This window comes from Mus caroli, unplaced genomic scaffold (genome assembly GCF_978045245.1).
Source record: "Mus caroli unplaced genomic scaffold, Mus_caroli_1 scaffold_1, whole genome shotgun sequence".
Lineage (NCBI taxonomy): Eukaryota > Metazoa > Chordata > Mammalia > Rodentia > Muridae > Mus > Mus caroli.
Genome location: NW_028227256.1, coordinates 84,564,523 through 84,587,695, shown reverse-complemented (window position 1 = coordinate 84,587,695; position 23,173 = coordinate 84,564,523). Strand labels below are relative to the sequence as shown.

The window sequence follows — 23,173 nt, the reverse complement described above, 5'->3', positions numbered from 1 at the left end:
AAAGAAAGAAAGAAAGAAAGAAAGAAAGAGATCAGACAGACAAGGAAGGAAGGAAAGAAGGAAGGAAGGAAGGAAGGAAGGAAGGAAGGAAGGAAGGAAGGAAGGAAGGAAGGAAGGAAGGAAGGAAGGAAGGAAGGAAAGAGGGCTGGAGAGATGGCTCAGCAGTTAAGAGCACTGACTTCCCTTCCAGAGGTCCTGAGTTCAATTCCTAGCAACTGCATGGTGGCGTACAAACATCTGTAATGGGATCTGATGCCCTCTTGTGGTGTGTCTGAAGACAGCTACATTGTACTTACACATAATGAATAAATAAATCTTTAAAAAAAATTAAAAAGGAAGGAAGGAAGGAAACAACTACCAAAGGGAAGAGAAAAGAAGACAGACAGACAGACAGACAAGACTAAGGATAATAATTAGTCCAGTCTGGGATATTGAATATGTATCAAGTGTGGGTTAGAAACACAAAGGCACATTTACAACAACACACTTGTCCTGGGAAGAGTCAGAGAGGATGCAGTAGGGTTAGACTTGCTCAAAATCCATTTTATACATGTATAAAATTCTCAAATTATAAAACTAAAAACTACTTTTAAAGACCACGATAAACTTACTTTAGTGAAGACCATCAATTGTTGGAATGTGAAAAGAGACGGTGAAGACACCTTTGTCCAGGCTAATGCTGCATCTTGTTTTAAGGACTCAGTTTTGGATGTTTACAGCTGAGGACTATTTGTGAACTACCTCCCTGAGCCTGGGAAGCACACAAAACTCCAGAGTGCTCTTTAAAGGGAGGTAGAGAACAGGAATGAGCAAACCGTAGCTTCATTTCTTACTGTGTTTCTCCTTCTATTTCCCAAAGCAATGATGAATGCATCCTGGTGATTATGAGAATGTCAGTGGTACACCCATATATCAACAAGCATGGTGAAAAGTCACACTACTGCGATTCTGTTGGAAGGACAACAACAAAACCCAACGACAACAAATGAATGGCTTCGTCATCCAAAGCCGACTCTCTTCACTTGCTTAAGGAAAGATGATGTACCTTGGAAAGTGGCTTTCCCTGGTGGCAGTTGATCCCGCCAATGTAGACCATGTTGGGCATCACAGGTCTGGGGAACTCCAACACAAAGTCAGTGCGAAACATCCAAATGGACACTGAGCTGAAGAGGTCTGTCATAGTCACTGGGGTCTGCAGAACTTCAGAGGCAATTCCTATAGCAGTTTTGAAAAAGTAGGGGCAAAATGCACGTTCCTTCATGTAGGAGAGATGGTTCCACACTCTCTCCTTGAAAGTCATGGTGTCTGTGAATTTTGAGAGAATTCTGGGGACATAAGAAGGAGGACTTGGGCACTGGGCACCCTCATCAAGATAGTGACAAAATATCCCGCCACTGAAGACCACAGACGGGAGAGAAAAGTACTTGGCTACAGTTAAGCCGCACACATCGAAAGGATCCAGAAACACAGCATCAAAAGATCTCTGCTTCAAGTACTCCACTAACTTCTTGTCGTTAAACAAACTCCTACAGTGTGAAAACAGTACTTCGAAGAAACCTTTGTCTGAATGCTTCAGTAGTGAGAACATTCCCACTTCTCGATTTTTCCATTGCTTGTGAGCAAAACAATTGAAGTGGTGGTTTAAATCTTCCAGAGTGTAAGAAACAGAGTAGGTTCTCACTGTAAAATTCTGTGATTTCCCCAGGTGCCAACTCACCTCTGGGATGACTACCACAACCTCATGCCCTCTGTGGCTCAATTGCTCCACAATCATCTTCATGGAGAACCAGTGGCTCCCATCCATGGGCACCACCAGCAGCCTGCCTGCCTGGGCCAAGCCAAAGGCCAACAGCAGGCACACACGGAGAGGAAGAGAGGCTGGAAAAACTGCAGGAGCCATGGGAGAAGCACAGTCCAGGAGAATACATGGGCTGGGACTGTATGTTCTTCTAATTTGGGAAGAGGAAAGCTTGTGGAATCTAGAAAGCCTCCCCCCAGAGGAGGGCGTGGACTCACCTTCATTAAGAAAGTACACTCCCATTCAGGTGACAGCAGATGCTGGCAAGGATGTGGGGAAAGAGGAACACTCCTCCATTGTTGGTGGGATTGCAAGCTTGTACAACCACTCTGGAAATCAGTCTGGCGGTTCCTCAGAAAATTGGACATAATACTACCAAAGGATCCAGCAATACCTCTCCTGGGCATATATCCAGAAGACGTTCCAACCGGTAAGAAGGACACATGCTCCACTATGTTCATAGCAGCCTTATTTATAATAGCCAGAAGCTGGAAAGAACCCAGATGCCCCTCAACAGAGGAATGGATACAGAAAATGTGGTACATTTACACAATGGAGTACTACTCAGCTATTAAAAGGAATGAATTTATGAAATTCCTAGGCAAATGGATGGACCTTGAGGGCATCATCCTGAGTGAGGTAACACAATCACAAAGGAACTCACACAATATATACTCACTGATAAGTGGATATTAGCCCAAAAACTTAGGATACCCAAGATATAAGATACAATTTGTTAAACACATGAAACTCAAGAAGAACGAAGACCAAAGTGTGGACACTGTGCCCCTTCTTAGAATTGGGAACAAAACACCCATGGAAAGAGTTACAGAGATTAAGTTTGGAGCTGTGACGAAAGGATGGACCATCTAAAGACTGCAATATCCAGGGATCCATCCCATAATCAGCTTCCAAATGCTTACACCATTGCATACACTAGCAAGATTTTGCTGAAAGGACCCAGATATAGCTGTCTCTTGTGAGACAATGCCGGGGCCTAGCAAACACAGAAGTGGATGCTCACAGTCAGCTATTGGATGGATCACAGGGCCCCCATTGGAGGAGCTAGAGAAAGTACCCAAGGAGCTAATGGGATCTGCAACCCTATAGGTGGAACAACATTATGAACTAACCAGTACCCCAGAGCGCTTGACTCTAGCTGCATATGTATCAAAAGATGGCCTAGTCGGCCATCACTGGAAAGAGAGGCCCATTGGACTTGCAAACTTTATATGCCCCAGTACAGGGGAACGCCAGGGCCAAAAAGTGGGAGTGGGTGGGTAGGGAAGTGGGGGGAGGGAGTGTATTGGGGACTTTTTGGATAGCATTGAAAATGTAAATGAGGAAAATACCTAACAAAAAATTAATTCTAAAAAAAAAAAAAAAAAGGAAGTACACTCCCTGACAATGACTGACTTTTGAAAACAATAACAATTGAGCCATTATTGAGATGCCTACTTGTTTGTTTTTCTGATAAGAAGGGCCTATTACCCTTTTCTTGGGCAGAATCACATAACATGAGTTTAGAAATTGTTATGAAGAAATACACTTGACTCTATATCCAAACGTTTTCCCAAGAGGAAGGAAGAAAGTGCCAAAAGAATCTCACAATTTTAGAATTGGTCCCAAAGTAAAAATCTGGGCACTTTCTTTAGGCCACTACACTGTGTCCCAAAGGGAATTGCTGCCTCTGCTCCCAAAGCCTAAGGGGAGGGTCCTTAGCACCACCCTTCTGACAGTGAAAAGACTCTACCAGATGAGCAATGCTGCTGGTCTCGGCACTGCAGAAGAATTCTTATTCCACAGCTAAACTCCTGGAGAGCTGGGATATGCTAAAATAGGCAGCTATAGTATGGATCATGCCAGGGACCTGGTGGCATGCGACTGCCATCTCTCTTACTTTTCATATGTCCAATGCAATGTCACATAGTCTAAAGAGAGGTTGAGACCTCTGCTGTGGGTTTCCCCAAGGGAATCTATGCCATTTTGTTCCACAGTCCCTTGAGTACACCTTGATGTCAGGGCATATGATTCCCTTGTGTATTCATCCTATTTGCACAGTGCCCAGATATGGCTTATCTGGAGAAGAACAAAAAGAATTTGTCTTTAGACTCAACTGCATCATGCAAGTTTTCTATATAGTTTCATGGATAGCTTAGTGGCATATATCAGGTAATAAGGTACATTTAGCAAGAAATTGTATAGTCATCCTGGGAGGGGGGTGATCCTTGTTGTCCCTTTTTACCTTAAACATTTTACCTTAACATTGTCCCTTTTTACCTTAAATGCCACTGTTAATAGATATATACTTTAGTCATCTATTTACCTTGGTGACTGGGAAACACTCAGGTGATCATTTTTGAAGACTAAATAATGGCTAGCATGCCATGTCTTTAATCCCAGTACTAGGGAGGCAGAGGCAAGTAGATATTGTGAATTCAAGGCTTGCCTGGTGGACATAGCAAGCTCCAGAACAGCTGGATCTATATAATAGTCCCAGCCTCAAAATAAAACCAACCAAACAAAAAATGGCTAGTATGACATCTAGTTTCTGGTTCAGGAAGACTCGGGCTCAGATCCTCCCAAAGAAAAATAAACTAACAGCTCCCCAAGACCTCACTTTGAAACCATAACAATTGAAAACAAGTCCAGGAAGCATGAATGGTTCACAGAACTTAATGAAATTCAAGTAAAGTAAAAAAGAAGGAACAATTGTCTAACTCGGATCACACCACCCAACTCTTATCCCCAAATCAGGGCAATGAAGATAAGGAGATCATTTACCCTGAACATAAACCTGCTGGCAGAGAGGTGAGCTAGTGTTCATAATACAAAGTCCTTAGTGTTCCCAGAGATATCTCTGGTGGCCTGGGAGTCACTAGGAGAAAGGACATAGTCATGCCACATGGGGTGAAGCAGAATCAAAAACAAAGAAAGGAAGCAAAAATCATACTTCCATGGCACCTTGGTATCACTCATCAGCTATGGAACCAGTCCAGAGATAACTACTAAACCCTAGCCCATCTACAAAACCAGCCTGGTCAGTCTCCATAGGCATAGAAAGACAGTTAGCATCACTCTTTATTCTTCTGTGTTTCTAACATATCTCAGAGCATAGTTTGACTTCCCTGGATAAACAAAGAGCTGCATTCCTGACCACTTCAGAAGAGTGTGCGGGCTGGCAGCCATGGTTCCTCCTGGTCCTCACCTTGATCAGATCTTGAACCATCTAAAACCTAAGCTGCTGGCCAGACCTGTAAGAGCTTTTCTCCATCAAGTTATTTGGAAAGGGAAGAAAGACCCATGCTGAATGTGATGGCGCCTTCTAGCGGCAGTTCAGGTAAAAGGAATCCCCAGGGGGACATTTTGCTTTTGACTTCATTGCCTTCAAGCTCCGGTGGGCAGTTTTTCTATCCTGTTGCTGGCGCTTCTGCTATATTCCTTTCCTGATATCAGAACTCAGCTTCACTGAGCTTCCAACACTGACTGAAGACCAGTGGCTCTCTGGGGATTGTCTAGGACTTCAAGGCCATCTTAAGGCTTGCTAGGTAAACAGTGTCACGGATTGAAAAGTAATCAAATTCTCAGGCTCTCCAGTGTAAAGACAGCCATTATTAGACTATCTGGACTGGACTAATCCAATGTAACAACCCCCCTTTCAGCATATATTTGTCCTATCAGTTTTGTTCCTATGGAAAACCCTTACTAATAAGGTATAAAAGCATTATAAGGCAAAAGTTTCATTCAGCTAGACCCTGTGATTAATGATCCTCCCCAGAAAGGAAATCAGCCCAATCCTATGGATCTCAGAGATCCCAAGGGCATATTTGTGTTTAATTAGCGAAGTTGATCAGTAATCCCCTTCAGTCAAAAAGACCTACCAACTGGCCCTGCACAGGCAGAGCGACTTCCACCACCGAGCATCTAGCAAAGCCTGCTAGCAGCCCTACCCAGCATAAGCACAGAAGCAGCGTGCAGTTTAGTCAACTAGAAAGCTTACAAGAAGCCCTCTTACTCAGAGATACAGGCTAGAATAAATGACAATGGGTTCCACCCATGGAGAATGGGTCAAGAATTCAAAGCAGAAGTTTGACTTTTCAACACAAAGACATTAGTAGTAAAAAGAATCAAGGACCTGTGACATACATGAAAGAAACTAAGAGGGGGCACCAAAGAAACTGAGATCCATAAAATGACTAAGAAAAATTTCAGATCAAGAGTCATAAAAATGGTCAAGAGACTATCAGAACATTGGAAGTAAAATTTAATGACAGTAGGCAAAAAATGGAAATTGAACAACAAACAGTAAAAAGTCAGATGATGAATACAACAACCAAACTGTCAAACAAAAACAAAGTTTCAGCAGCAGATTTGACCACACAGAATAGAATAGGGTGGTTTGAATAAGAATAGTGCGCATAGGCTCACATGTCACTGGGGGTGGCCTTTCTTCTCTCTCTCTCTCCTCTCTCTCTCTCTCTCTCTCTCTCTCTCTCTCTCTCTCTCTCTCTCTCTCTCTCTCTCTCTCTCTGCCTATGGATCAAGATGTAGCTCTCAATTACTTCTCCAGCACCATGGCTGCCATGCCTGCCGCCGTGCTCCCCTATGATGATAATAGTCTAAGCCTCTTAAACTGTAAGCAAGCCCCCAATTAAATGCTTTATTTCAGAAGAATTGTAGTGGTCATAGTGTCATATGAAATGCAAAAGAACAGTGACTATGACAGGTAGGAAACAAATCACATACAAAAGAATATGAAGACTATTCAATGTCAGCAGAGTTCTCAGGACATTCCCCATAGCCCAGAAGAAAATAGAATGATATATCCAGAGTGTTGCAAGGGGTGAGGGTAGGGGTAATAGTACTAGCTAACAATATTTTACCTAGCAAATTTGTTTTTTGAATATGAGTGAGAGGCAAGGTGTGGTAGCACACGCCTGTAACTCTAGCAGTCCAGTTTGAGCTTAACCTAGGCCACACAATTAGATCTGGCTTGAAAAGCAAGACAAAACAAAATAAAAACAGTGAATGATAAAGGATAAATCTTACATGAACAACTGCTTAGAGAGGTCACCACTAGACCTGATGGACAGACCCTAATGTCCTTTAACTGAAGAAGATCACCAGCTGCTTACATCATATCATAAGGGTAAAGGCAAACATGCCTGCAGTCACAACACTCTAGGCCTGTCAGGGTGGGGTGTACAGTAGATTTACCCCTTCTATCAAGGATAAACTAGGAAGCTGTGAATAATGTGTGCCTACAATGAACTGGAAATGAAACACATCACAAAAGACTCAAACTCAGGTCTAGAACATAAAATGGGGTGTGAGTAAAACCCAGCGGACATTGATAGTAGTAAATGTGCCACACCAACTCCAGGAGAATCTGTGTGACAAGTTCCACAGACTGAGGGGACGACGTCAAAAGGAGGCCCCCTGGAACTGCTTGTGGAACTCTTGCCTGGAACAAAATACTGAGCCATAGTTCTCATGGCAGTTTATCTGTTTAATATTTTTTATTCCTTTTCTTATTGTGACATGTTCCTGATAGCCTAGGCTAAGATCTTATGCGAGAAAAATGGGTAAGAAAGCATCCCTTGAGATGAGTGTCCTTAGAGATGTGGTCACTAGCCATGACCTTATCTCCTGGAAAACCAGTGCTTTACTTCATAATTCATTTACAAAATTACATGATAGTGTTATGATAAATAAAAACTTTCCCAACAATAACATTTCATATGACTACATGTATCTCATTGGAAGTGGACTTTGATATATAGTAAAGAAAGCCTTAAATAAAAAGAATTAAAATAGTTTAAATTTATGTTTTGAAGATTTACAAAAAAACAGGTATTAGATGTTAAACAATTACTGACCATAAAATTTTATTAACCTGCTCTTGGAAATATGCCACTAGCCTTAGATGATTGCCCCATTGAATACATTCTTTCAGAGTTGTAATACTTGGATGATTTCTATTGTGCCAAATAACAATGGTGTTACCTGTTCTATTTGTGATTGTTCTACTAAATACATCTTTTTAGAGTTGTACTACTTGGATGATTTTTGTGCTTTCTGTGCCAAATGACATTCTCTGTTCTATTCATGATTGTTTCACCAAATATATCTTTTCAGAGTTATAATACTTGTTTTTTTTTTTTTAATGTATAAAAACCCTTGCTTGAGAGCTGCAAAGTACATTCAGATTCAAACTGCCTCTTTGTTTGTTTCTGTTTGTCACCACCGAATCCTTACCCACCTAGCCTTTGAGAACCCTTGTCCCAGGGACCCCCACACCTGACTGGGGTGGTCCATGGCATAAATGTGCTGTGGAAGCTTTGGAGTACTCTTCTATAGACAAGCAACACATGTGAGCAAACTTCACAAAACACTACTGCAAAAAGCTGCCGAAGCAAAACAGAGAGCTTAGGAATAGAGAAGCTATTTACTCCAAAATTAGAAGGCAACTAACAGGATGGTAGTAATTCTGTACCTACCTAGAATTAATTACCTTAGGGACCACTGTGGGTAGTGCCACCCCTGAACTAATGGTCCTGGGTGCTATGAGAATGCAGCTGAACCAGCCATGATGTGCAAACCTGTAAACAGTTCCCTCAGTGGCCTCTGCCTCAGCTCCTGCCTCTAGGTTCATGCCTTGAGTTCCTGCTCTGACTTCCTCGGTGATGTAAGCTGAAATAAACTCTTTCTTCAAGTTGCCTTTGGTCATGGTGTTTTATCACAGCAATAGAAATTTGTTGCGGTAAATCTCCACCCAAATATGCCTCGGCAATGAAAACACAACACAGTTAATATGATTACATGCTGTGTGCCTAGATTGGGCAGATTTACCGCTACACTACCATCTTCCACAGCTTATGAGACCCCTTAGAACTTGTGGTTTCTCCAGGCCATGTACTCCTGTTCCGCTTTTCTTCATCTTCCTCCTCCTCTGCATCCTCTCCCTCTTCCATGTCACCTTCTTCTCTCTCCTTTCCTTCCCCTTCCCCTTCCCCTTCCCTTTCCTTTCCCTTCCCTTCTCTTCCCTTTCTATACCTGCTTATACTCAAGATAGTATCTATATCACAAAACATAAAAATTTCCCCAAAGATATTAAAAAAAAAACAAAAGAATGCTCACTCTTCCCATTTTTGGCCAATATAATATTAGAAGCTGTTGCCAAATATATTGGGCAAGAGAAATAAGTACAGCATCCACATAGAAGCAGAAGTGAAATTGTCGGTGCTTGCTGCTTTCATGATATAGAAAGACCCACAGACTCCACCAAAAAAAGGAAAACATGATAGAACCCATAAATGAAGACACTGTCATCCACTAAATATCAGTAGTGTCCTTCACACTATGAACTACACAAAAATAATAATTCAGAGAAAATTCCATTTATAGTAATTACCCCCAAAGAAGATACTTGGGAATAAATTTAACCAAAGAGATGGAAGTTCTACACATTAAAAATTACAAAACACTGAAGGGAGAAAAAAAAAAAAAAAGCTTGAGGAGGATAGGGAAAAAAAAAAAAAACCAGAAACAAACAAAACAATAGTCCGTGCTTCTGGTTAAATGAATTGATGTTGTCATAGTTTTAGTCATACTCAACTGAGTTACAGATTCAATGTGTTGACTATAAATTCACCAATGGCTTTCTTCACAGAAGCAGAACAACAATCCAAATATTTGTTTTAACCATGAAAGAATCCATTGGTCAAATGTAACCATGGGCAACAAAACAAGAACAAATGTAGAAGCATCAAACTAGGCAACACCATACAACAATGCTGCAACTGTAATCTTGGGCAGTTTATTCAATATCATCGTAAAATAGGCATCCTAATATTTCTGTCCTGCATGCAAGGGCTTAGAATAATGTAGAGAGCATGTTATGTTTTGTTCTATCTAATTTGCAAGCTCTTCACCCATCTGAACACAATTGTTTGTGGGAAGCTCCCAACATGATAAGTGTGGCACCTGCTCAAACCATTCTGAAGCGAGCTGGAAGCTTGGTTATTCCCCTTAACACTGTGAAGGTGGAAAGCAGCTGTGGTAGACAATGCACACTGTCCAGCTCGCCAGGGATATTGGAGGTTTGTTGCTACATAGCAGACAGCTTTTATATGTGATGGAATTTTATCTGGATATCAGTTATTTGTGCTGGAAACTTCTTAGGGATGGGCGAGGTTCAGCTAAGGGTGATGTGGGAAGTCAGTACTGGATGGCTCCAAAAGCCATGTTCTCAAACTCTGTATTTAACTATCTTCGAACACACCCCCAAGTCACTCTACTGACTCATTCAAACCTCCCTTAACCAACCCATACCCTGTGGGGACCCCAGGGTCCTCCTAACTGACACTGAGAGTGCATGGAAATAGAACTGAATTATGAAAAAAGCAGTGAACAAATAATTCAGACTTTGTCCACATTTCCATGCATCTTGTCCTGTAAGTCCCTATGGATTTCTCACAGCAACACCAAGTCTGGTGGCCCCAGAATTCAACTTAGAGCCTTCTGAGGACAAATCCTTAGGCACAACCCTCTATGTCAACCATTTTGCATCATCCAGCAAATGTGCTCCAAGTTCCAGGAAGGTTCTGGAGACATGTGGATCCTGTACCAGGGAATTAAAACATGGGAGGTGTAGATGAATCATTAGCTGTGATTAAGATATAAAAGTTAAATCAGGGCGGTGGTGGCGCACGCCTTTAATCCCAGCACTTGGGAGGCAGAGGCAGGTGGATTTCTGAGTTCAAGGCCAGCCTGGTCTACAGAGTGAGTTCCAGGACAGCCAGAGCTACACAGAGAAACCCTGTATCGAAAAACAAAACAAAACAAAACAAAACAAAAAAGATATGAAAGTTAAAATATGTCTCCAGGCACCATGAGATCTCTAATTTGAAGAGGTGACCTTCTCAGGGGCTCATGGAAAGCTTCCCAATGATATATCATTAGAATTGGAATCAAAACAAGTGGTTTTTGGATAAATGTTTGTGGGAGAAAGGATTTCAGAGAGAAAGTGGAAGTCAGAAAGACCCTAAGGAAGAACAGAATATGGTAACTTGAGAAACTGGAAGAAGGCAACATGACAGGAACACAGAGGGACAGTGCAGGACAGGAGAGAGGCAGTAGCAGCTAGATGACCAGAGCTTTGGCAATTGCATTGAAGATACTTTGATTCTCCCTCACCATGCTGAGAGTTTGGTGGCTAAAACTTGTCCAATCTGACTCATGCCCAGTAGTCTATGTCCTTGTTCCTTCAGGACTACAAAGAGGGAAAAGACTTAGAGAGAGAGCCTTTGGAGTATCTGTCTCTCAGTATCAAATCAATCTCAGTTTCATTAAAAATGCAACACCTGCATTGGGGAATCTTCTGGTGATACTGTTAGTATCCCAAGCATATAATATCACCGCTGGCTTCTGCTACTCCAATGTACACTCACTTTCAATGTAAAGAAACTACAATGAGACAAGGTGCTCTGTAAGATGCCAGACCAGTTATTGCAATATATGGCAAAACTTTTACAAGTTCAATAAGTATTTTGAAGATTGGAAGGATACATTGATTGGAAGTCAACCATGATGATTGTTACAGAAGCCAAGGAGTTCATCTAGAAGGGAAGAAATTGGACTCCACTCTTGAAGTATTTGTTGTTGTTTTTTAAAAACTTGTATATAATAAGGATTTTTCACCCTCAAGATAAATAAAATTTTAAGAGTTGAACAATATCCATAACAGAAGAGGACACAGAAAAATGAGAGCTCTCACATACAGTTGACCAAATGGTGAAGTTGCTCAAAGCAATTAACCAGATGCACTAAAAAATGGTATGTGCATACCTAGACCCCCTCACCCTGCTCCTGAGTCTATGTGCTACTGAGAAAGGAAATCCTTTAGAGTTTTAAGGACTGGGGTGGTTATATCATTTGGAATTATAGATATCAATATTGGTTCATTAAAAAAACAAAAGCGAGTCTGCACCAGGAACTGCCACAGCACCCAGACCTGATCCCGTGCCACAGCACTTCATACCCAAATACTGCTGGGAGAAAGCTAGTCCCCCAAGAGTACTGACATGTCTGTAAGCACAGGTAAGACCACCACTTCTACTCCGAAGGACCCACCCAGAGACCTCAGGACACAGGAATTGAGAAGCAGCCTGGGTCAGGTTCCTTCCGGTTTCTGTCTGCGCCAGGAACTGATCATGTGCCACAGCTCTCCATACCCAAATACTGCCAGGAGAGAGCTGGTCTCCCAGGAATACCAACATACCTGTAAGCACAGTTAAGACCACAACTTTTGCTCAAATTTCTGGCCCAAGAGGGACCTACCCAGAGCCATCAAGACAGGAATCAAGGAACAGGCAGGGACAGGATCCTTCTGGTTTCCTTCTGCACCCAGGAGCTGACCCTGTGCCACAGCACTTTATACCCAAATTCCTCTCAGAGAAAACTAGTCTCCCAGGAGTACTGACACACAGGCTTGCAGGAGGCACAAGCCACAGTCAGAGACAGGAAGACCAGCTAACACCAGAGATAACCAGATGGCAAAAGGCAAGAGCACAAACACAAGCAACAGAAGCCAAGACTACTTGGCATCATCAGAACCCAGTTCTCCCACCACAGCGAGCCCTGGTACCCAAACATACCAGAAAAGCAAGACTCTGATTTAAAATCAATCTCATAATGATGAGAGAGAACTTTAAGAAAGACATAAATAACTCCCTTAAAGAAATACAGGCGAACACAGGTAAACAGATAGAAGCCCTTAAAGAGGAAACACGAAAATCCTTTAAAGAATTACAGGAAAACACAAACAGGTGAAGGAATTGAACAAAACAGTGCAGGATCTAAAAGTGGAAGTAGAAACAATAAAGAGATCACAAAGGAAGACAACCCTGGAAATAGAAAACCTAGGAAAGAGATCAGGAGTCATAGATGCAAGCATCACCAACAGAATACAAGAGATAGAAGAGAGAATCTCAAGTGCAGAAGATATCTTAGAAAACATTAAGACAACAGTCAAAGAAAAGGCAAAATGCAAAAAGCTCCTAACCCGAACATCCAGGAAATCCAGGACACAATGAGAAGAACAAACCTAAGGAAATAGGTATAGAAGAGAGTGAAGATTCCCAACTTAAAGGGCCAGTAACTATCTTCAACAAAATTATAGAAGAAAACTTCCCTAACCTAAAGAAAGAGATTCCCATGAACATACAAGAAGCCTACAGAACTCCAAATAGACTCGACCAGAAAAGAAATTCCTCCTGTCACATAATAATCAAAACACCAAGTGCACTAAACAGAAAGAATATTACAAGCAGTAAGGGAAAGAGATCAAGTAACATGTAAAGGCAGATCTATCAGTTCTGGAAGCTGTGTTAGGCTTCCTATATATTTTCAGTTAATAATAGTCATTCTTAGATTTCTGGCAGGGTTGAAAACCTACATAGTCTCATAGCCAACCCAGGCTATTTACTTTGAGAAAACAGATTTTAGAGGATGTTTTTTAGATGGCATACAATCTAAAGCCAGGACATAAGTCAGGTGTAAAGTTATAAGTCTTTTAAGTTAGGATAGAGGACAGTGTATCTTAACGACATAAATGACAGAGTTGACATAAATGACAGACTGAGCATTAGGTCTATTTTATACCTTATGAATTACAAAATGGTAATAGTTGTGATCTATTTATATTTGAGAGAAAGGTTTTGTTTTTTATTAGAACAGAAAGGGGGAAGTGTGAGTCACGTACATGTGACTTCTTGTGAATCAATCCCCTAATGAATAAAGGAGCGAATCACTGAGTGAGTAGGCGGGACTTCTGTGTTGGGCAAGGGAAGAGAGGAAGCAGGAGAGAGAGAGGGCTCTTTGGACTGGGATAGACTGATGACAAGCTGTAGGTTTGCGTGTCTTCTGGTTTCAATGGGCAGATCCATAGGATTCACCACTGGAGGATTTAGATATAATAAGGCTTACAAGATTAGGATTTTAGTTGCTGCACCAAGTGATTGAGTTACCATTGTTTCGGGGCGGGGGGGGGGGGGGGAACTTATGTGGGAAAACTGCTGATTAAGGTCAAAGTCTACAATTGACTGGATAGCCTTGTGGGGCTTGGCAAGTAATCAAGTACTCCCTTCCCTTCATTAGCTCCCTTCCCTTCATTAGCAGAATTTCTCCTTCTCTGACCTTGTCCAGGCAATTCTAAGTTCCCACACACACCTTGACCCAAGAAATGCCATGTAGCCTCAGTTAGATTATAGGACCAATTTCCTTTCCCCTGACAAAACTCATTCAGCCAGCACCAGAGATTTCTGAAATGCTTCCCCATGCTAATGAGGCATTCCAGGTGGGATTAGAGGCTTGACAGGGAGTTTCAGGTAAGGAGGGAGAGAGAGAAGAAGAAGCCAGAGGAGGAGGAAGTTGCCATGGACCAAAACCTCATGGCCAGGAGAAACTGCAAGAAATAAGGGGCCTTATGGCTGGGGAGTAAGTTAGTAAAGCCCTAGATCTGCACAATCTAAGCATTATAATTAATATCTTTATTTTGTGTCTTTTATATGGACTTATTAGGATTTAAAAATCCAGCACCAGAAAAAGGATTGGTGCATTGAGTACTTCCTTCAACATCAGAACAAATATTATTTTGCTGACCATCCCAGTGTTAGGGTTGGAGAATCGCTGAAGGAAGACCCCAGACTCAAGTGGTATGAAAGAACAAAGAACATTTATTCTGCAGAAACAACCAGCATGCAGGGGTCACTACCACTTCAAAATGGTGACGCAGACAAAGATACTCAAGCCTTGTTTATAATAGGGCTGCTTATTAAATCTTTTTTGATGTCAAAACTGCCATGAAAACTCTGCCAGTCTTCAAGTGTCAGGAGTTAATTGCTTCTAAGAAACAAACAGTCATCTAACACCTAGAGCACATTCTAAGAAGTTGTAAAACCATTAACTAAAAGTCTTAGAAAAGGAGCTAAGGATTTACTATAGGTGCACAGATGGAAGATAAAATATGAACTGGGTTTATCTATACAAAACTTCAAGAATAACTTAGTTACAGTCTTTAACTCTCTATGAACCTGTAGAGCTATTAACAAATGATGAATGTTTACCCAGATAATTACTCTTAGGGGATACTCATGTAGACATTCTCTGTTATAAACCTTTTATTTAATTCATGGCCTGACTTTATGTGCAAACTTGTGATGAACTTTTTACAATGTGACCATGACCTCTGAAAAACACAAGTGCTGAGGACATAGAGCAGAGACAGGCCTCCCTCCTCTTTTTCTTCCTTAGACTTCAACCAAGAGCCCAGCAGTTCCTGTGGAGATAGAATAATGGCTACTTTACTTAGTCCCCTGCTGTTTTACTATGAGGTGCCAGAGACAGCAGCTTCTAGACTCAGAGCAATTCAGGCAAGCAGGTCAGCTATAAAAGCAAAGTGACTTATATTTAAGATAGGTAAACATTTTAATATTATATTGATAGAATGAGGTAATCTAAAACCTCATTGATGGGTGCTGGGATGCCACATAGGGGTTGCATTCCTGCACCATGAATTATAACCACAGGATGGGCTGCCCAGCACAGAAGGCCTATTCTGAGATATGATATCTCCTATTTAGGTGGCTATCTTTAGGTAGTTCCTCCAGAGGGGAATTTTATTGTCTTGTTCCTGAACTTTGGTTCTGCTGCTGGGGCAAAGGCTTATGGCCTAGTTTCTGAGTGGAGACAAACTCAGATGAATAGGCCCCATCAACTGGTAGAAGGGAAAGATATTTGGTAAAAGCTAAGTTGTACACATCAAAAGGGTACAAGAATGTATCAGAAAACTCTGCCGTGGGTAACTTACTAATTGTTTTTTGCTAAACATACTCCTACACAATGAAAAGATGATGTCAGTAGAGCCTTCGGCTGAGGTCACTATTAGACAAAGCATACTCATCCTTCAAAACCTTAGTCTACCTTCTGTGAGAATCCAAATGAGTCTTCCCCTGGAGAATTCAGTGGTCTGCCCTATTCCCAACTCACTTCTGGAACCATGACTATTAGCTCACGCCTTTGTGGGCCAGTTTAACTAAAAGAGGTTTCATGGTAAATGTTTGGCTCTTATCCATGGACATCACCAGCAACCTATGTGCCTGAGCAAAGCCAGAGATCAGCAGCAGATACATACACAAAGGAAGAGAAGCTGGAAAAATGCCAGGAGCCTGAGAAAAGCATATCCTAGAGCAATCTATCCAGTTAGATTCTACATCTCTAGTATAGTAGCAGGAAAAGGTACAGGAACCAAACCTACCTCAGTGAAGACGTGTATTTACATCTTCATAGGTAGTTATATTCACTGCCAATAATTTATCCAGGAGAGTAACTAATGGGCTGTTTTGGCAGACTGTATATTTGTGTATTTTCCAGAAAGGAAAAGCTTGTGACCTTTGCCTTTGGAAGATCATGACCTCTATGGCAATGCCACTTTTCAAACACTGTTATCAAATGATGTAGTTGGATTTTAAGAATTCAAAAAACTATGAACTATGAACACTAAGAGTCTCTGCATCTATAATGTGCTTGCATTGTTAAATATAAAAAAAAGAGGGATAAGAAGGATAGAAGGTAAGAACTGTTATTTACTTGTCAGGAAGGAGGAAAGAATGCAAGAGAGGTTTGTAGTAAAGCATGTCCCACACCAAAGGACACCTTGTGTACAGAAGGACTGGTGCAGAGCCAAACCAACTCTGTTGCTCTTGTGTGTATGGCAACTCCATGGAGTCACCGTTGCTGTGAGATGTGATATACCTCTATAAAGAATTTTCCAGAGAGATTCATGGGTGTTGTGTTACAAGATCATCATCAAATTCCCTCGGTAGAATGTAGCACAATGAACACAATTAAATGCCTAGACATATACAGCCACAGAGTTTCCTTTTAAACAAACAGATAAAATTCTACCTATAACTCCTATTCCCTAGCAACACAAACACTATATGTAAAACATGGCTGCCATATGCATATAATAGGATAGACACATACATGTTTCTAGGGTTATTTTTGTTTGTTTGTTTAGGTCTGTGGTTGTACTGCATCCAAGCTCTTTGTCAAGAACCTCAACATATGCACATATATGTGATTCTGTGTGGCTGAGCATGGTGTGTGTGAATTACTGTGTGAGACTGAGGGTCGTAGTGGTAGTGATGGTGATGGTGGTGGATTGTGTGTGTGTGTGTAACTAAGAATGTATGGTGTGCATGAGTGTGGCACATGCCCAGATGTATTACCTAACAGTGTTATCTTTTGCTTTATGAGATATCAGGACATAATACAGAAACATGTTGATGTAAAGAAAGTATTAAAAAACCAGCACAGTCTTCTTCACAAAATCCAAAGACAGAAAGCTAGCAAATATAACTAATTATCACTTACAAAACAAGGTCATTCAATAAAAAGATTGTAATGTGATCACTAAAGGAAAATGATAAGTCTGTAAAGCTATTGCTTGTGTGTCTAATGTATTGGCAAGCAAAATGCATAGAAAAGAACATCTTGTATCTTTATGTCTTTGTTAAGGTGTTCAGTCTACTCTTTCAACACGAATTCAATATAGTACTTGAAATCTTAGCTAGAGCAATAGGGCAACTGATGGAGATCGGGGTACAAATTGAAAAGGAAGAAATCAAATTGTGGTAGTGTATATAAGTGACCCTAAACATTTCACCAGGGAACTCCAACAGCTGATGAACACTTTCAGTAAAGTAGCTGGATATAAAATTAACTCAGAAAATCAGTAGCCCTCCTATATATAAATGACAAATAGACTAGAAAGATAATCAGGGAAATATCACCTTTCACAATAGCCTCAAATAATATAAAATATCTTGTTAAGTCTAAGAGAGAGAATTCTAAAAGAGCTTACCTCTAATATGTATAAGTAATCAAGCAAGTGAAAGTCTTGTATGATAAAAACTTCAAGTGTTTGAAGAAAGAAATGGAAGAAGATATCAGAAGATGGAAGAGTCTCCTATGCTCATAGATCTGTAGGATTCACGTAAGTGACTGGAAAAAGAGCAGTCTCTCTGCAGGACTCACAAGCTCTTCAGCAATATGACTACCCATAAATTTCTGCTTGGCAAGATGCACCCTGGAAAGTGTAGTCCACCTGGGGGGAGATCACTTTCCAGAGACCTGATCTCATCAGCATGGAGCTGGCCTTTCAGAAGGAGCTCATTTACTCTGTGCTGTGGCCAGGGGCAGAGCCTTGGATATAGGCAGTAAGTGGCCTGTGGGTTAGGGTACAGAGCTGGACAAGGGCAGCATAGCAAGACGACACTAGCTACCTGAAGCAAGGTACCTTCGTGAAGTGGAAACTTCCTATTCTAAAGGAAGTAATCCTAATGATGTTTCCATATATTAAAGGAGACAAAAACCCTGCCGGCCATATCTTGTGACCAAACAAAGCTTTCAGTGCTGAGACTGGGTTTCATCTAAAGCTGTTGTTAGCCAAAAGGATTCCATGGAAATCCCTAAACAGCCCAGGCTGTTGCCAAGACAATAGGTTGCTCTCCACACACTGACAGCAAGGTCCCAGTGTTGACAATAACATACACACAACTCACTGAACATGGAGAGCTGGAGCTGGTGCCTGCATAGAACCTTCAGCCCCGTGCTCTAGCATCTATGACATGGAAAGGTATGATGCAGGATAGCAAAGCCAACCACAATATGATTGACCTACAATCTGTCTTGATTATATTAGAGCAATGGAGGTACAAACCTTGTGAGATTAACCAAGCAATGTCTGATTTGACTGAAGGCCCACTCCATGAGATGGAGCTCACTTCTAACACTGATTGGGTCTGGATAGACTCAAGAGCCAAGGCAAAAACAAATACTTTGGGTAATGTTTAAAAAGAGATGACAATAAAATGACTCCCACTGGTGTTCTGCTGGACTCATAGTCAGGATCTTATTCAGCCATCAGCATAGCTGTTTTCTCTTGCAGCAGATGGGAACAAACACAGAGACCCACAGCAAGACATTTCAGGGAGACAGACCCTGGAATGCACAGCTCTTCCTGCCCCTGAATAGTGCTCATTCTGTGTTGATGTAACATGTCTATCATTACTGTCTTTGTTTCTACTCATGAAAGTTTACTTTCATCTCGCCTTACTAATTTCATGACTTACACATACATTATGAAGGCATACATGTATATTGAAAATTAGATTGTACTTTGGAATTTATATACAATTATGCCACAGCTGTACATACTTCTATCAATAAGTCACCTATATAGAATTATTCTCCTAATTAGTAAATTGGCACAAAAATAATTCTCTAACCCAAAAGAAATTACATACATAATAATAAAAACAATAAATCACAGATCAGTAAAGAATTTCCTTTTATATTGTCTAACACTAGGGCTATCTTCACATGCTAAAGAGCATATAGCATACCTTGCAAAGTGACTTCTTTTGGAGGCAGTTGATCCCACCAATAAAAACCATGTTAGGCATCACAGGCCTGGGGAACTCCAACACAAAGTCAGTGCGTAGCAACCAAATAGACACTGGGCTAAAGAGGTCTGCCATAGTCACTGGGGTCTGGAGAATTTCAGATGCAACTTCAACAGCAGTTCTTAAAAAGTAGGAGCAAAATGCATGTTCTTCAATGTAGATAAGATGGTTCCACACTCTCTCCTTGAAAGTCATGGTGTCTGTGGATTTTGAGAAAAGTCTAGGAACATAGGAAGGAAGACTTGGGCACTGGGCACCCTCTTCAAGATAGTCACAAAATACACCTCTTGCAAAGATCACTGATGGGAGTGAGAAATATTTGGCAACAATTAATCCACACACATCGAAAGGATCCAGAAATACTGCATCAAAAGATCTCTGCTTCAAGTACTCCACTAACTTCTTGTCGTTAAACAAACTCCTACAGTGTGAAAATGTTAGTTCAAAGAAACCTCTGGCTGAACCAGTCAAGAAAGAACGTATACTGTGTTCTGGAGTTTTCCATTGAGTGTAAGATAAATACTTGAACTCTCTGTCCAGGTCTTCCAGAGTGTGAGAAATTGAGTAAGTCTTCACTGTACAATTCAGTGATTTCCCCAGCTGCCAACTCACCTCTGGGATGACTACCACAACCTCATGCCCTCTGTGAATGAGCTTCTCCACAACCATCTGCATGGTGAACCAGTGGCTCCCATCCATGGGCACCACCAGCAGCCTGCCTGCCTGGGCCAAGCCAGAGGCCAGAAGCAGACAGAGAAAAAAGGAGGCGGGAAAGGCTGCAGGAGCCATGGTAAAATCAGAGCCCAGAGTAATCCTATCACTATGACTGCAAGCTTTTCTAATAGAGCTGGTTAAAAAGGAGAGGCACAAGACCTACTGCAGTGGACACATGGATTTGCATGTTTGCAAGTGACGTTAAATTCAGGTTAATGATTTACTCAAAAGAGAAATAATTAGTTAGCTGTGCTGTCTTAAATATCTTTCATTTGATCTGCAAATAAAAAAAGGTTATGAAATTTGCTCAGGAAAGATCATGACCTCTATTACAGAAACAGTTTTCAATGAGTTATAAAAAAAAAAGGCTTTAGGTTGTGATAATTCAGAAAAAGTAAGAGGCTGCCTTAAAGGGGCCTCTACAACCACCACATGGTCATTTATACAGCATAAAAAGTGAAGCTAAGCAAGGCATGGTTGCGCACGCCTTTAATCCCAGCACTCCGGAGGTAGAGGCAGGTGGATTTCTGAGTTCAAGGCCAGCCTGGTCTACAGAGTGAGTTCCAGGACAGCCAGGGCTATATAGAGAAACCCTGTCTCAAGAAAAAAAAAAAAGAAGAAGAAGAAGTGAAGCTAAGCAGAACACACAGTGACAGAGAGTGCTAGAGGTCACACAGAAACGGGACACTCCCTAAAGGACACATTTGTTGGAAAGGACATGCCAGGTCTCAAATCAACTCTATGTTGCTTTGAGTCCATGGATCTGAGAGTTTAGGAGTCTTGACTGACAGGTCCTGAGCCCTGCTGTAGGACTCCAATCATCTAATAAGCCAGCCACTGTCCCTGTCAAAATAGGAAACACTCACTGTGTTAGATATTCACTAGGAGGTTTCTGTTCTTTTAAGCAACGTTTCTAAGACAGGATGGCTTTTATTTCTAAGCCTGGCTTTTGGACAGACATCTGGACACAAGATAGAAGATGAAGAGCACCTGACCTCTAAAAACTCATTGACTCCAATGATGAGGGTCAGATTACCTTACTCCAGGCACAATGATCAGTGGGGCTGCTTTGCTGGGAACCAATGGGTCTGGAGCCTAGGACTTGCATCTTTCATCACAGTCCCTGGAGAGACTGATGGACTAAGTCCTGGTATTGGGTCAGTCGGGATATAATGACCATGGAAGGCAGTGTCTTTTTAATGGAGACTCTAATCACTTAATTCTTACAACAGGAGTCATGAAAACCCTTTGACTTGGGTGTAAAACAGTGATGCTCTGAGGGATTGGCTCGCCACAGTGTAGACACAGCACTCCTCTCACCACAGGCACCAGGGCAGTGCGACCTCTATGGAGAGACTCTCAGGGGAAGATCATGTTGATTTCATCAGATATAGTGAGCATTTCCTGGTATTAAGTTTTCTTCACTATTATGCATCTTCTTTAAGCTAATTTCCATGTGTGGTATAAAGGAATAATACATATCTTCTCATGTGTACATTCATGTGTAAGCACAGCATCTGTTCAACAATTCATTATTTCCAAGTTGAGAAGCTTAACACTGGCAGAAAACAATTATCAAACTACGAGTGGATTTATCTTCTTATTTTTGGTATTATTCCACAGTTTTTTTTATTCTGTAGTTTATTTATTTACTTTACATTCTGATTGGTAATTCTCCTACCCTTCTCCTCCCAGTACTTCCTTCTCACTGCCAATCCCTCTAAGGCACCTCCCTTTCTTCTTAGAGGACAGACTTCCCAAAGGAGGATGCTTAACTAAAATAGACATCTGGATGCATGGAGAGAAGGAACTGGTGGGAGATGGGGTGAAGAAGGGGAACAAGAGGGATCAGGGGTGGGGAGGATGGTGGGAGAGAGAACTGGAATTGGTAGGGGACATCTCTGGGACGAGCTAGAATTATAGGACAATGGAAACTCCCAGGAATCTATGAAGGTGACCCTAGCAAAAACACCTAGCAATAGGGGATATGGAAAATGTACCAGGTACCTCCCATAACCAGTCAAGACATCTGACGGAAGGATAGGCATACCAAGCCAGCCATAAAACCTTCAACTCACAAATTTTCCTGCCTACAATAGATGAAAGAATAATGTGCAAGCAAAAAGTGAAGGAATGGCCAATCCACGTCTGGTCCAGTGAGTCCCATGCCATGAGACAGAACCCACCTCTGACACTATTAATAATATTCTACACCTGCCAACAGAAAACTAGCATAACAGCCATCTGAGTAGCTTCATCAACCAGCCATGAAAACAAATGCAGAGACCCATATCCACTAAGTTCTTAAAGATGCTTTTGAGGTGTTTGGAGCAATTTAGTTACTCTGTCCTAGTTTCCAGTAACTATTTTAAAGTACCCTGACAACATCAACTTAAGGAACAAAGGTTTTATTTAAGCTCACAATTCTAAGCCATGGTCTAATGCTGCCTAGAGGAAGCAGTATCAGGAAGTTGGGGCTGTTTTCACAGCACATTCAGTCAAAAGCAGACAGAAATAACTGCATCTGCACCTACTATACACATAATTTTCTCAATGCTTACACAGTCAAGGGGCTGCACACAGAATGTTGGCATCCAGGGTGGGCTGCGACTGCCCACATCAATTGATGGAATCCAGACGACCCCACCAGAGACCTGCCCACAAACCAATCACACCTATGCAATCCCTCACTGAGCTCTCTTTCCAGGAGATTCTAGACTCTGCAATCTGGCAACTGAAAGTCACCACCACAGCTCCAGGTTTTCCAACTGGAAGCATATATATCACAATGAGCTATAATCTTGCACTCTTTCTCCCCGAGTCTCATGACTCTCTCATCTTGAAAAACACAGTCCATTTTCAAAGTCCTCAATGACTTTAATTTTAAAGCATTTTAAAGTCCTAGGTCTTTTAACTGTGAGGGTAAAAAAGAAATGGCCCCTGACCTCTCACATTAAGAGACTACCACCTCTAGGGCTCTTGTAGGAGAAACCAAACAATGGCTATAAAAATCCAGAAAAACAGTTCGCCAATACCTCAACCCAGACACAGAGTCTCCTTCCTTCCCAGGTTTCAGAAGTGGAGGAGCTATACCTGCTTGCCTGGGGGAGTGAGTGGATCCCTTCAATGG

General features: G+C 41.5%; 1 protein-coding gene and 1 pseudogene across 1 annotated transcript; both read right to left on the bottom strand.

Annotated features, from left to right (window-relative positions):
- Positions 1 to 17: 17 nt before the first annotated feature.
- LOC110288988 (UDP-glucuronosyltransferase 1A8 pseudogene) lies at positions 18 to 9,284 on the bottom strand (annotated as a pseudogene).
- Positions 9,285 to 19,242: 9,958 nt separating this feature from the next.
- On the bottom strand, positions 19,243 to 20,228 carry LOC110288990 (UDP-glucuronosyltransferase 1A9). Its single transcript, XM_029473915.2, has one exon. It carries the CDS (start codon positions 20,116 to 20,118, stop codon positions 19,243 to 19,245), a length of 876 nt encoding a protein of 291 aa, XP_029329775.1. The 5' UTR covers positions 20,119 to 20,228.
- Positions 20,229 to 23,173: the final 2,945 nt, after the last annotated feature.